General features: G+C 38.9%; 1 protein-coding gene and 1 long non-coding RNA gene across 4 annotated transcripts in view; one reads left to right on the top strand and one right to left on the bottom strand.

Moving 5' to 3' along the window:
- The window catches only part of LOC135304723 (uncharacterized), a 119,037-nt gene that overhangs the window by 30,328 nt on the left and 76,366 nt on the right, over positions 1 to 12,343 (bottom strand). The window lies entirely within an intron of this gene.
- On the top strand, positions 622 to 10,620 carry RGS21 (regulator of G protein signaling 21). 2 transcript variants are annotated; one of them, XM_064427441.1, is made up of 7 exons: positions 622 to 2,821; positions 3,565 to 3,672; positions 5,065 to 5,313; positions 6,174 to 6,256; positions 7,683 to 7,744; positions 8,943 to 9,109; positions 10,052 to 10,620. In XM_064427441.1, exons 4-7 carry the CDS (start codon positions 6,246 to 6,248, stop codon positions 10,253 to 10,255), a joined length of 444 nt encoding a protein of 147 aa, XP_064283511.1. In that variant the 5' UTR covers positions 622 to 2,821; positions 3,565 to 3,672; positions 5,065 to 5,313; positions 6,174 to 6,245; the 3' UTR covers positions 10,256 to 10,620. The 2 variants fall into 2 exon arrangements, with proteins under 2 accessions (XP_064283511.1, XP_064283510.1); XM_064427440.1 differs by having other exon boundaries at positions 625 to 2,821; positions 7,668 to 7,744.

Genomic DNA, 12,343 nt, shown 5'->3' with positions numbered 1-12,343 from the left:
ATCTGTGTTGGAGGAAGGGAGCAGATTTGAGAACAGCCCCACCCAAATGTTGGCACTGGGTTTGTTGCCACACAGACATAAATTCTGTGCTAAATTCTGCCCTGGTGTGATTATGTGCCTTCATATCAGCAGAGAATACATATCTTGGATGGATTGCCATGAAGGAAAGAACTGAAAAAAATACATATATTTAATACTGTTCCAAAATCCAACCAAATTACAAATAAAGTACCCCGAGTAAGACTTTTTCTTGTTAGCAAAATCCCAGCTGCTATTCAGAAGGGTCGCAATAATAAATAAAAGTCAGCAGGTGCCCTTTATTTCATTTCACAGACACATGGAAAATTTTGCTTATGTCCAGGGAGGCCTTCCTCAAACCCATCACTCTGTGGTACTGACAGTGCTAGTGCCTCTTATGAGTTTCATAATGAAAACAAACAAATAAGATATTCCTGGTAGCTATTTATGTGTGTGTGTTTTCCAGAGATAATTATGAACCCTAGCTGAATTTACAGCAAACTAGTGCCATGGGAACTACTGTAAAAAGAAAGTCAAGATAAACTCAGAGAAAGGAAGGCAAAGTACACAAAGATAAACCAAAATGACATAATTATCCTGCAATGGTTTTTTTTTTCTAGAAGAGGGTCCTTTTAGTGAGGGAAAATGAGCATCTACTATTTAGTGCTGTGCTGCAGTCGAAGATGAAGTAGGCATGGATTTAGCATAAGTCTGTAATGCTGTTCCAGGATTGATCCGACTCAGGGCTGACCCTGCCCAGATGGATTTACAGCACAAATCTTAGGGTAGTAGCAGAGAACACAGTCAGGCTTCTCTAGTTTTGGCAGAATCCGTGCCACAGTTATGTAAATCTTCTCACTGAGCCACCGTAATGCAAATAATACATATACAAAGCCTGTTGAGCAAGTACTATTATTGTTTTATGTAGCAGCTTTTTATATTTATATATGACATTCTGGATTCAGCAAGAGTTCCCAAAATATTCTTCCTGTCAACACAATAATTTACTCTACCCAAACACTGCACTTTACTCCTTACATAGATGAAGTCTCAAGACACAAAGCATGAGGGAAACAATCTGCTGGCTTGTGTGGCACCAAGGTTTTCCTCCTGTTTCAACACTTCAGTCTAATTAGATGCTTTAAATTGGCTGAAGGTGCTGTTGTTTAATTTGAGGGAGGTGGAAATACATGGGACCAAATATTTTCTTCCAGTTGTGGATTTTTTATTTAACAAAAGACAACTTAACTGATTTTTCAATTGACAGGAAACAAGAATGAAATCTAAGATAAATAATCTCACAGAAGAATGTTGATTTCCATCTTCCAGTGAAGCAGGCAATCAGTAACACGGCTCTTACATGCTTTTACATGTTACAACTTTTAAGTTACTCACAAACAGCAGATCATCTTCCTCTCCTTTTGTCCCCAGCTGCTCAGCTTGCCTTAAACAGGCACTGCTTTGAATGCAGCTCCCTCTCTTTCCACACATGCTGCCAAAGACCTCAGCCGAGAAAAAAAAAGCAGAAAATCATCTTCCTCTCATCAGTGATTCATATGCTCATGAACTTACTCCTTGCTCAGCTGCCTATCCCAGATCCCACTCTGTTCTTTGCATTTTAGTCAAATGCCTCAATCAAATGCCCTTTAAGCTCCTGTGTGGCTCTGTGCCAAAGATAAAAATGTATTTCCTCTATCCAACACCGAAGCTTGCTTCCAATTTTACTTTTCTCCTTGTTAATGTGTTGCTATCTTCCATTTGTTGGGCTCTTATCACTTAGGGCTGGTCTCATAAAAGCTCCCTCTGGTTCATACCAAAGCTTTTCTCTCTCATTTCCTAAATATAATCTGTTTGTGTAACCTCCTCCTAATTCTCCCTTCTACTTTACAGGAAATTATTTGGATTCCCAGATTTACAGTCTAGCCTCTACCATTGCCTTCTCCATGAAGGGTAACTAAAATTAACTAGCAAGAAACAGAATCCTACCACAGCCATTTGAGAGCTTTCAAGCAGGACAGAACATAAGGCTGAAGCCTAAAAAAAGGACAACTCTGAACTCTCATTTCTTCACCATAAAATTTGCTCATAAGGAAGACACTCTTGTTTCTTCACAGCTGAGTGGCCTCATTTTAAATTTCTGCAGCTAATGCTATTCCAGTTTTTCCTGGTTGCACATTTTTTGAGAATTGTTTCCAATTCTTTTCCAATGGAGGTTTGTGATTGTATAGCACTTAAAAATCCTGAATATGAGGAGCCCAGAGCACTGTAAAATATTTTGACAGCTTGTTCTTGAAATCAAAACATTTCACCTGAAGGGCATAGTTTGCTTGGGTGGAAAATAACAGCTCATTTTCTTATGCAAAACAATTCTGTAGCATACTGAAGGCACACAGAGTTATTCACATGGAAAAATATAAATTATTTTGTGAATTGCCTATGCTGTGCAGGGCTGTGGGAAGGTGGGCATTTACATAGTGTTGTGATTAAGGTGTATTTGCATCCCCGTGGGACAGGCATTTCCATGTTCTTAGGATGTCAGCAGTGCTTGGATCAAGGTGGCTTCTCCCAACATAAGGGATGCACCCAAGTCCCCGTGGGCTTCGACTGCTTGGGGCAGCAGAACATTAATATTTTTTTTCTGCTGAGATTACTTTGTACAAACCAGCAATACCCAAGCAAATCTCTGCATGGAATGGAATAGAATTAACAGAGGCCAAGCGCTGAGGAGCATTAACACACTGACCTGCTGGGAAACACCAGCACATCCATTGGAGAGTGTGAGCTTTTCTCACTTTGTGCTCAGGTGAGTACAAGGCAGCTCTTTAAGGAACATGTGTAAATGGAAATGATTACTTATGTTGATAAAGCAATGGTTTGAATATGTAGCATTGCTTTAGACTGTTTATTGTGATTAGTATCCAGGTCAGATGAACAAAAAATGACAGGTCTTATGGCCCAACAGCCAATAGCTTTTCATGAAAGAAGGTAATTCAGTGAAACTAATGCCTAAAGACAGTTAAAGAACAAAAGGTGAGCATCAGTAAAAGTCAAGCTGTGAGCCTAAAAGTTCTGGAGATTTAAATATTTAATAAATATGGGTTTCTTGGCAAGTAGTAGTGGCAAAGTTGGGAACGTTCAGTCAGATCCACATTCCCTTTTCTAAGTTTCAGCTCCCATGTCATCAAAGGCAGAGGATTCACAAATCCATAGGCCAGTCCTCAGAGTTACTGGAAGGTTAAGCCACAGGCCTGACAGATAAAGAGAAAAATACCCTGCAATTAGCTGAGCAAATAAGGGCCTGAGCGATTCTGGAAGTCCAGTCCCAGCTAGGACTGAACTGAAGCTATAACTGTGTGTTTCAGCTGGGTCCAGATTCACAAAAAGTTTAGCACGAATTCTATGTGCAATTTCCAGCCCATCTCTACTACATGTTCTTATTTCATTTTGTTTACTTGATGCTGTTATTATGATAGCCAACACACTTGCACAAGCAGCTGATACATTTGTTTTAATACTAAGATCACTTTTTCTTCTATGACATTTCAGTGAAATATCAGAGTTTCCTTCCAGAAACAATTAAGTTCCAAGCAGAGGAAGTACAGAGAAATACAACCAGCTAGTTTCTATGGGAAGAAGTGGCTGTGCCTAACTTTGGTTAGTGAACTTCTTTTCATTGCCCCAGTACAAATATCACAACAATTCTATTAACCTGCTGCATACCTGAAATATTTTCAGCTTGCATAGGCTGAGCAGTCACTGACGGCTCAGAATGTTGTACAGTGATAAGAGTCCCTCCCAGCTTCTTTGTGGTTTTGTGGATTGTGAGCAGTACTCCATAAAATGCAAAAGCAATTTGACTGCATCCATCCATTTATTTTGTGTGCTAGAATATTCCTGGGTTTTGGCATAGTTCTGTGGCTGGTAAGACTGACTTAAAAAATATCCATCAGTCCTGAAAAATCTTGAAGAGATGTTCATGTCTGCTTCATTCAGATAACAGGCTATCAGGTAGAAATTTTAGAAATATGTGTGTGGCACTATGTGGAATTTCGTTTTGAAATTAATGTATATCATTTGATGATTTTAAGAAAAAATAGGCACAGCTCCTCAACCTTCCCTCTCATAGTTTCACAGGAATTAATGGAACTATGATATAACAATTATAAACCTCTTTTAGAAAAGCAAAATAAATCAATTTATGGTCACAGTTCTAAGGTGGATAAATAGAAGAACTACTGGGATTAGACACAGGATAAACACTGAGAAATTAACAGAGCCAGCCATAAATTATGAGTTGCTTAATTTAGTGTCACCTCTGTCCTCACAACTGGACTGACTTTTCTGTCATGCCGCTGTTAAAAAAATTCAAATTGTAGCTGTTTACTTCTGCCCAACCAGAAGCTCCACAAATAAATATCGGTTGCATTTTGTATGATGTTTATTTCTTTTTGCCAAAGCTCAAACCTGGGACTGAATCCGGCACAAAGAATTTGATGTCAATGCAGATGCTGAAAGTTTTCTTCCCAGCTGTAAGATGCTGAAGTTAGTCTCATGAGCACAATGCACTAAAAGGCTTTTGGTCCTCTCTGGCACACAAGTTGTTCTCTAAATAAGAAAAAATGACCAATTAAGCAAAATAAAAATTATGTCAGAAAACCAGGATGATAATTAGTATTTCTGTTCTTCTGCTACAATGTTTAGAAGCAAGCAGATGCAAAGCTAAGGAATTACAGAAAGTATTAGAATTTTGCTGCCAAGAATATTTTTTAGTAATATGTGGGACTAAAAGGGCATCTTAGGTCATAATTTCTAGTGTTCTATTAATGAAGACAACAATTTCAAATAATCTCATAAATACATGAAGCTCTATCTTCAAAGTACAGAAGAATAGAGAGGGCAAAAAATTCTGCTGGAAAACTGCAAAGAGCAACAGTTTGTGAAGCCTTATTCTGGTTTTCAGTCTGAATTTGTTCACTGGCTGCTTCTATACATTTATTATTTTGTCAATATAACCATTATGCTAATTTTTTTTTTTTTCTCACCCAGTTATCTTTCTGTATTCAGAGGGCAATCATAGCTCCTCTCTGCTTTCGTCTTAGAGACAAACTGGTCTTTCATTCTTCTCCTGCACGACAGTTCAATTCTCCTGCTCGTCCCAGTAATGCACCTCTCCATATCTGTTTCCATCTGATTTCATCTTTCTGGAGCACAATTGACCAGATTCACTGGTTTTTTGTCCCGTGTGAAGTTCATCAAATAGATTGGCCCGAAACTTCTTTTACAGATCTACAAAAGGTAAGGATAAGGAATAACATCCTAACATTGCTAAGGGCGAAACATGGCATGTGGTGCTTGGGTTTTTCTTTCTTGGAAGATGGACATGGCTAAAATAAGAAAGATATTCTCAGGCAGGCAGGAGGCAGCTTTGCTCATGACCGTACCACAGAGGAAAATCAAATGGGACTGAAACTCCTAAGACTGCTCTACCAGGTGTAAAATATTTTAACTGAGAAGACAAAAATCCCTAAACCTGCAAGTTGGGACAGCTGGGATCCCAGTTTCTGAACCACTGAAAGTTTATGCCAGGTGGGGACATTGAGAACCAGGAGTCTGAGTAATCTGAGTAAAGGATTTGGCCTCAGGACAAGATTTGGAGGGAGGCAAGAGATCAATCAGTAAGCCTGCTTGTTCAAGGAGAGTGAGGGACAGCAAGGGTTGTACAGGGGAAGCAAAGAGCTGGGGATGAATGAATAATTATCAAGAGCAAGAGACAAATTACACAGACCAGCAGCTGGCTACAATCCCTTCTCAGCCAGTTTTAGGGAGCAATAAGGTCCTCTCTGGGGCTTTTCTCCAGGCTAAACACCCCAGCTCCCTCAGTGCTCCTTATCAGACCTGTGCTCCAGCCCCTTCACCACCTGCTGCCCTTCTCTGGACTTGCTCCACCACCCATGACCCTGGGCAGGAATGTGTTGCCATTGCCCCCAGTCCTTTTGTATTATGGCAACTATTAGGTGAGAGTGGCACTGCTTAAAAATAGGCCACGTTTCTGGAAGAAATAATTTAAAAGAAAATGTTGAGAACATTTTTGTCAGTGTGTATTGTCCTGTTTGATTATTCACATGCTAACTGTATTGTTCCTGCTGTACCTTCAGCTTGAAGATCAGTCAGAAAAAGAAACTCTGCCTTCCCTGAGACAGTCAGACAGACAAACAGTGGAACAAAAAATGCCAGTGAAGTGAGTTGCTGTTTATGGCTATTTTAATGGTAGAAGATTTACATGATGGGATGACCAAGTTTGAATAATCTGTACAGCTTTATTTTCCTTCCCCCTTTGAAGGGGATATGACTATTCTGATTCCTTGTTGTCAATTCTGCTTTCCATTCCCATTCAAGTAAATTCCACATGGTTAGTGAGATCATTCTGAGTGGTGAGTAAATATTAAAACAACGAATATTACCTATAGGAACAAGAAGCAAAACTGTCTGGTTTATCCTGGTCTTTCGTTTTGCTTTTTTGCTTGACAAGAAGGCTAGTAAACATTTAATAAAGATCCTGAAAATTTGTCATATATTTGATAAAAGTTTCTTATTGTTGGTAAAACAAATTCTCTGCTGATTAATGCCATCATCACATGATGTCTCACAAAGTACAACATAATGCTATGTTTAGTTTTCATTTGTATTTTCACAGACTTACTATATTTGCACTCCAGCTTCCCTCATGTATGTCTTTATATATACTTACAAATATGCACAATTTTTTTCTTGCTTAAATACAATTTTTTAAGCACTCTGGATACAAGTAAATGGAGAGCTACAAAAAAGTTTGATTGTTTAAGGTGTCACTGCCACCATCCCTTGTAATAATTATAACTACAGCCACATAATATCGTGACACTGTTATATGATCTCTTTATAAATTTGCAATTAGAAAATATCATTAGTGGTGATGCTGAGAAATGGCTGTGGAACACAGCTCTCAAACCAGCCTCTGTAATTCAGAGAGCAGGGTTTTGATAGCTGAGCTCTCAGAGCCCCCTTAGGAACATCAAATGTTTTTTACAGAACTTGAGAGTACTTGTGATTTTTTTTTTTTTAATGCGGAGTTGGTTTTTTTTGTTTGTTTGTTTTGGTGGGGTTTATTTGTTTCTTTGCTTTAAGAAAGCTGGCAATATTTTATACAGAACAAAGTGTTTGCCCTCATGCCTAGCAGAAGCCTACAGCAAGTTGTAGGGGAAGAGCCAGAACTATGAATTTACTATGAATTATTTATGCCACTGAGAAGCTCATATAAGGCCCATATTTCCTATTAGTGTTAGCTTGCTAACATTTAGATAATTCCTGTCATTACAAACAAAAAGTGCTGTATAAATTAATGCCTACTCCTTTTGAACTTGAGAAGAAATTCAGTATACTCTCTAGAACATTCCTACCTCTCCTGTGCTTTATTAGAGCTTCAGCAGCTGCAAGCATTACAAGTATTTCCAGGATGAATAATCAAGTCAGCAGTTCCAATATCCCTGTTTTGCTGTGTGTAGGGTAGGAGGAGTGGCTGAGCCCCTCTCCCAAGCAGCCAGCCACACCGTAGGCTCTCAGCCACCCCGGGCTGCACAGGGCAGAGACCACAATGCTATTTTCAAGGGTAGATGTTGTTTCCACAGGTCAAATGCTGGGGAAAGCATGGCCTGGTCTGAGTCTGTGGATACAGTACTATCCAATAAAGGTAAGAAGCGATGGGAAAACATTCGTGTTTTTAAAACAGTTGTCATCCCAATTACCAAACATTTTTGCCAGGTTTTCACACTGCTCTCCAGTTCAGCTCCCCACATGCACTGAACTGACCAGAGCTGCGGCTGGAGGTGGGGGAGCTGCTGTCCTGAGAGGTTTGTCCAAGCTGCAAACACAATATACCTTCTGTCCAGTGCTCAAGGGCAGGCAGAAATCCTATAAAATAGTTTTTATTAAAGTAATTGCTAAATTCCCCTTGCAGTGGTTTCATTTTTCATAATTTTTTACACAAAAACCACAAAGGTTTTCTGAGGTATTCCTGAGAAATATGCGTGTTGTGCAGTGACTTCCAGTCAAACAAAAAATGACATATCTAAAGTAATTTCTCCTAGAAGTGCCATTTCTACAGACCTGACACCACAAACCACAAGCAACTTGGAAATGTCCTTGCCCCTCCCCCATTTCCCAGCAGTAATATCATTGCCTGGACCCTGGGATGCCTCCACACTGTTCCTGGAGAGCATTAACTTGACTAACACAACTAAATTTGGGTACTGCCAGCTTTCTTTACTCAGAGCTTGTGATTTGGATTAATTTTAAAATAATTTATTCCAAACAAACCTTTATTTGTTTCATTTTTTCCCCTTCAAAGTGAAAAAGAAAAAGAAAGAGGAACAAAAAAGTAACAAGGAGTCCCTCTTTTATCCAGGTATTCATCTTTCCTTGCAAGGACATAGAAGCCCCATTTGGGCAGGGAACCTCAGCTGTGGGGGAAGCACACTAGCACAGTGTGACCTACATTTCTATTTGCTTCTCAGCCCAGGAGTCAGCCTCAAATCTGATTTCCCAGTCACTACAAATCCTTTTGAAGACCAAAACCTCTAGGATCCCCTTTTAACAAATGTACCAGTGCTAAAGAGACCAAACCACAGATGGCAGCTGTTGAGAGCAATCTTTGGCTGGCAACTCACTGAAAAACTCTTTTAGTAGTCCCCTTATCAGCACCATAATTTAATCTCCTATTTATTTCCCCTGCAGCAGCTTCTCAAACCTGACTGCTAGCTGACATGTAAAAGAGTGACAGATACATAGGTTACACTACACACATACTGTAAATATATAAATACACACACACACAAATAGCACTGGCCTTTCAATTTTCCTCCACCCACTATCTGATGCATTTTCCCCAGAGGGCCTGGCAGCTTTTCGGACATTTTTGAAATCCGAGTTCAGTGAGGAGAATGTGGAGTTCTGGCTGGCCTGCGAGGACTTCAAGAAAACCAAATCCTCCACCAAGATTGCCTTGAAAGCCCAGAAGATTTATTCTGACTTCATACAAGCTGATGCTCCAAAGGAGGTAAAGAGTCTGTTCTGTGTGTGCTTTGGGTACTGAGGATAGGGATGAAGTGGAAAGTTCAGACCCAGACTTCAAAGAATGACCGAAAATACAATTCAGACTGGCTGTAACTCCCATTTAAATGTCCATTATTTACCAGGTAAGCACCTTGTGCAACTCTGTGAAGCAAAGATGTTATGGTTTACACTTCACATTCTTTACATTCTTCACACTGGGAATAAGTTTACATCATCTTCTGAAATTTCTGCCAGAAATTTTAAGGAACTTTATGCTCAATATAATTTGTTTTCTCTAATAATTTTTTGTAATGCATTAAGCACCATCTCTTCTGTATTCAATGTACCAGAACATTAGTAGGTTTATGATTGCATTTGTTCTTTTGTGTAGGTATTTTTGACATGATGAGAATGCAAAAATTTCCATCACAGAATTAAATTTTATAATTATTTCAAAAAGGCTTACTGCGAAAGAACAAATTGCTTAATAATCATTATTCACTTTCTGCACTTTAAACATTTACACTGAAGTTTTTGCCTTTGCTAGCAAGATGTTCCCATGTGTTACATATGATTAAAATACATCTTGTTACTGTTAAAACCAAAAATCCTTAGAAAACACATAGGGACAAAGTCTAAAATGATGCTGAGCACCTTTACTTTTAATTTACCTTTGGTAATCAGTACTTCACAGGATTTGGTTTGGCAGAAAGATGAGAAGGAAAAGCAAGTTTTTATCTTCTTTTTTTCAGCAATGCCATCTTTTTAAGAGCCAAATAAAATTAACAATTCAGTCTGCTGGAAAAGGAAGGGATGAAGTCCCTGTTTATTTGCATCAATTGGGTTATTTGGGAGAAAATTCAAATGCAGCTTGTGTCCTGGACACAAACAGACCTCAGCTTTCCAAGCAAACTGACACCACTTTCATGCTCCTTTCTTTCTACAGATTAATATTGACTTCCATACCAAAAATGACATCTCCCAGAACATCTCTGAGCCCACCCTCAGCTGCTTTGATGCTGCTCAGAGCTCAGTCTACTGTCTCATGGCAAAGGACTCTTTTCCCAGGTTTCTGAGGTCAGAAGTGTACAAGGAACTGGTGAAGAAGCACCAGGACAGAAATCAGAAGAGATGGCTCCCGTTTCTGTGAGGAAAAACACTGAGGCTTTAGGAATTGATAATGCCTCCCATTGCAATTCTGTACAGATAATATTCATTATTAAAGTGATTGCAGAAGCCACTTTCAAGAATCACCTGTGCCAGCTTGTTTTTAAGTAAAAATTGCACGTGATGCTTTCTAATAACAGTAGAAAAATAGTCAAGAAGCAGGATGGAATATGCTAGACACTTGAGCTACCTTCCTAATAAAAAAGTTTGCCATTGTTGTTTTTTTCCCAGTGTTTGCTTCATTTTTCAAAGAGATGTGAGATTTTAAAGCGTAATGCTTTGGTTTTCTTGTTTGCTGTTGATTCCTCTTTAGAAGTACAACCTCCTAAATAAATCCCTTTCAGGAGACTTAAATACATTTACTCCTCCATTTGTCACCTTATCTGTAGCTTGCAAAAAATTTTAAATCCTCTTTTAAACTTGTTTTATGCTAATTCAAAACATGAGACCTAGAAATATGGTCGATAACACACTATGATAATATTTAATAAATAGGCAGCTGCTTTATAATAAATGTTCTTGGCATTCAGAGCAAATTAATGTTTCATAATACAGCTGTCTTCAATAAGAAGGTCTTCAAGTTTTTTTGTGTTAATTTAATTTTTAGTTGAAAAGTCTCTTTTATTAATTGCACGGGCATTTGGGAAGAAAACCACAACTGATTAATCTTACTTTGTATATTTTCAATTAATTAATTTTCTTTGCTTTTCCAAATATATTGGTGGTACTGTCCCCCCACATACTCACAAAGCAATAATTTCATTAATTGCTACCAATGAAATTCACTTAGTAATTTCATTTCAATAAAATACAGAAAAGCAGAAAAGTAGGCATAAGAAAGAGTTTTAGGCTGTAAAGTAAACATGTAAATCAGGATTTAGTCATGGTGTTATCTTTCAAACCAGCACGATATGATTGGAACCTGCAATCTTCAGGTGTTTACAGATGCACACACTGATCAAATTCACTGCTCTTGGAGGATTTATTGCACATATTTAGAAGAAAGGAGGAGTTGTGTCATGGTATTGAAGAAAGAATAAAGAAATAATCTTTGCTATGGAAAAAATTCTAAATACAAGAGACAGCAATAGGAGTTTTCAAGAAGAAAAATATCTTTAATTTTACTTAGATGCTTTTGAGGTGCTATAAATCTCCAGGAATTCTGTCCTGTTTGGAGCTCTGCTCATACCTTCTACACACTACCACATCCTCTATGTAAAATATCCCACTTTATCAAACTACATTAAGGAACCAAGTAATTTAGACCATAAAGGATATTAAGTAGCCTGAAAGCCTGAATCCACTCCTCAGGTTATGAACTGAGGTTAAAATCCTGCCACATCTTAAGCAGGCAGGGGTGAAAAATATCTATTCTTTGATACCCAACTTCTAGTCTATCACCTAGTTAATTTTTGCTGTCTGCATTTCTTTTTCTCTTTTCTTTCTTCCCCAGCACCAGTGGTTAGTGGAGAAATGAATAGGAAGGCTGAGGTTAAGCTGCGAGGAGGATGTGGGCTCCTCTGGCCGTGCCACCGCTGCCTCTGGTCTCGCAGTGACATTTCTGGGGACAATCGCCCCTCCTGCCTGCGCTGCAGTCTCGGGGCCGTTTCTGCTGCCTGGAGTCACAGCCAGGAGGGCCCAAATTATGGCATTTACTCAAAAGTGTAGCAAGTCATCTTCCCTTCCTACAAACCTCATCCAGGTTTTCAGAACAGAAAATTCCCACAGAAAGGAAGAGCTGAGATCACAGCACTTTCCATAGTAGGTCAAGGTCAAGCCAGTAGAAACCCAACACTTCTGTGCTACCAATCTTTTGGGACATGAGGATAAAAAAGTGCTTGAAAACAAATGGGTGGTAATGAAATCTCACAATTCTCTCTGTGCCCCTTCTGGCTCTACCCCAGCACGAGATAGGATGTGTCAGAATGATGGCTGCCAGTGGGCTCCAGCTCCTGGCCGTTTGAAAACACAGCTTAAGGAGAAGTTACAAGCATATATAAAATAGTAAAACATGATAAAAATAACGTGTGCTATTATTCTGATAACTGCATGAAAACAGTATCACAAAGCA

Source organism: Passer domesticus, chromosome 7, assembly GCF_036417665.1.
Source record: "Passer domesticus isolate bPasDom1 chromosome 7, bPasDom1.hap1, whole genome shotgun sequence".
Classification (NCBI taxonomy): domain Eukaryota; kingdom Metazoa; phylum Chordata; class Aves; order Passeriformes; family Passeridae; genus Passer; species Passer domesticus.
The sequence above is the reverse complement of the archived record's forward strand: the minus strand, read 5'-3'. Positions and strand labels throughout refer to the sequence as shown.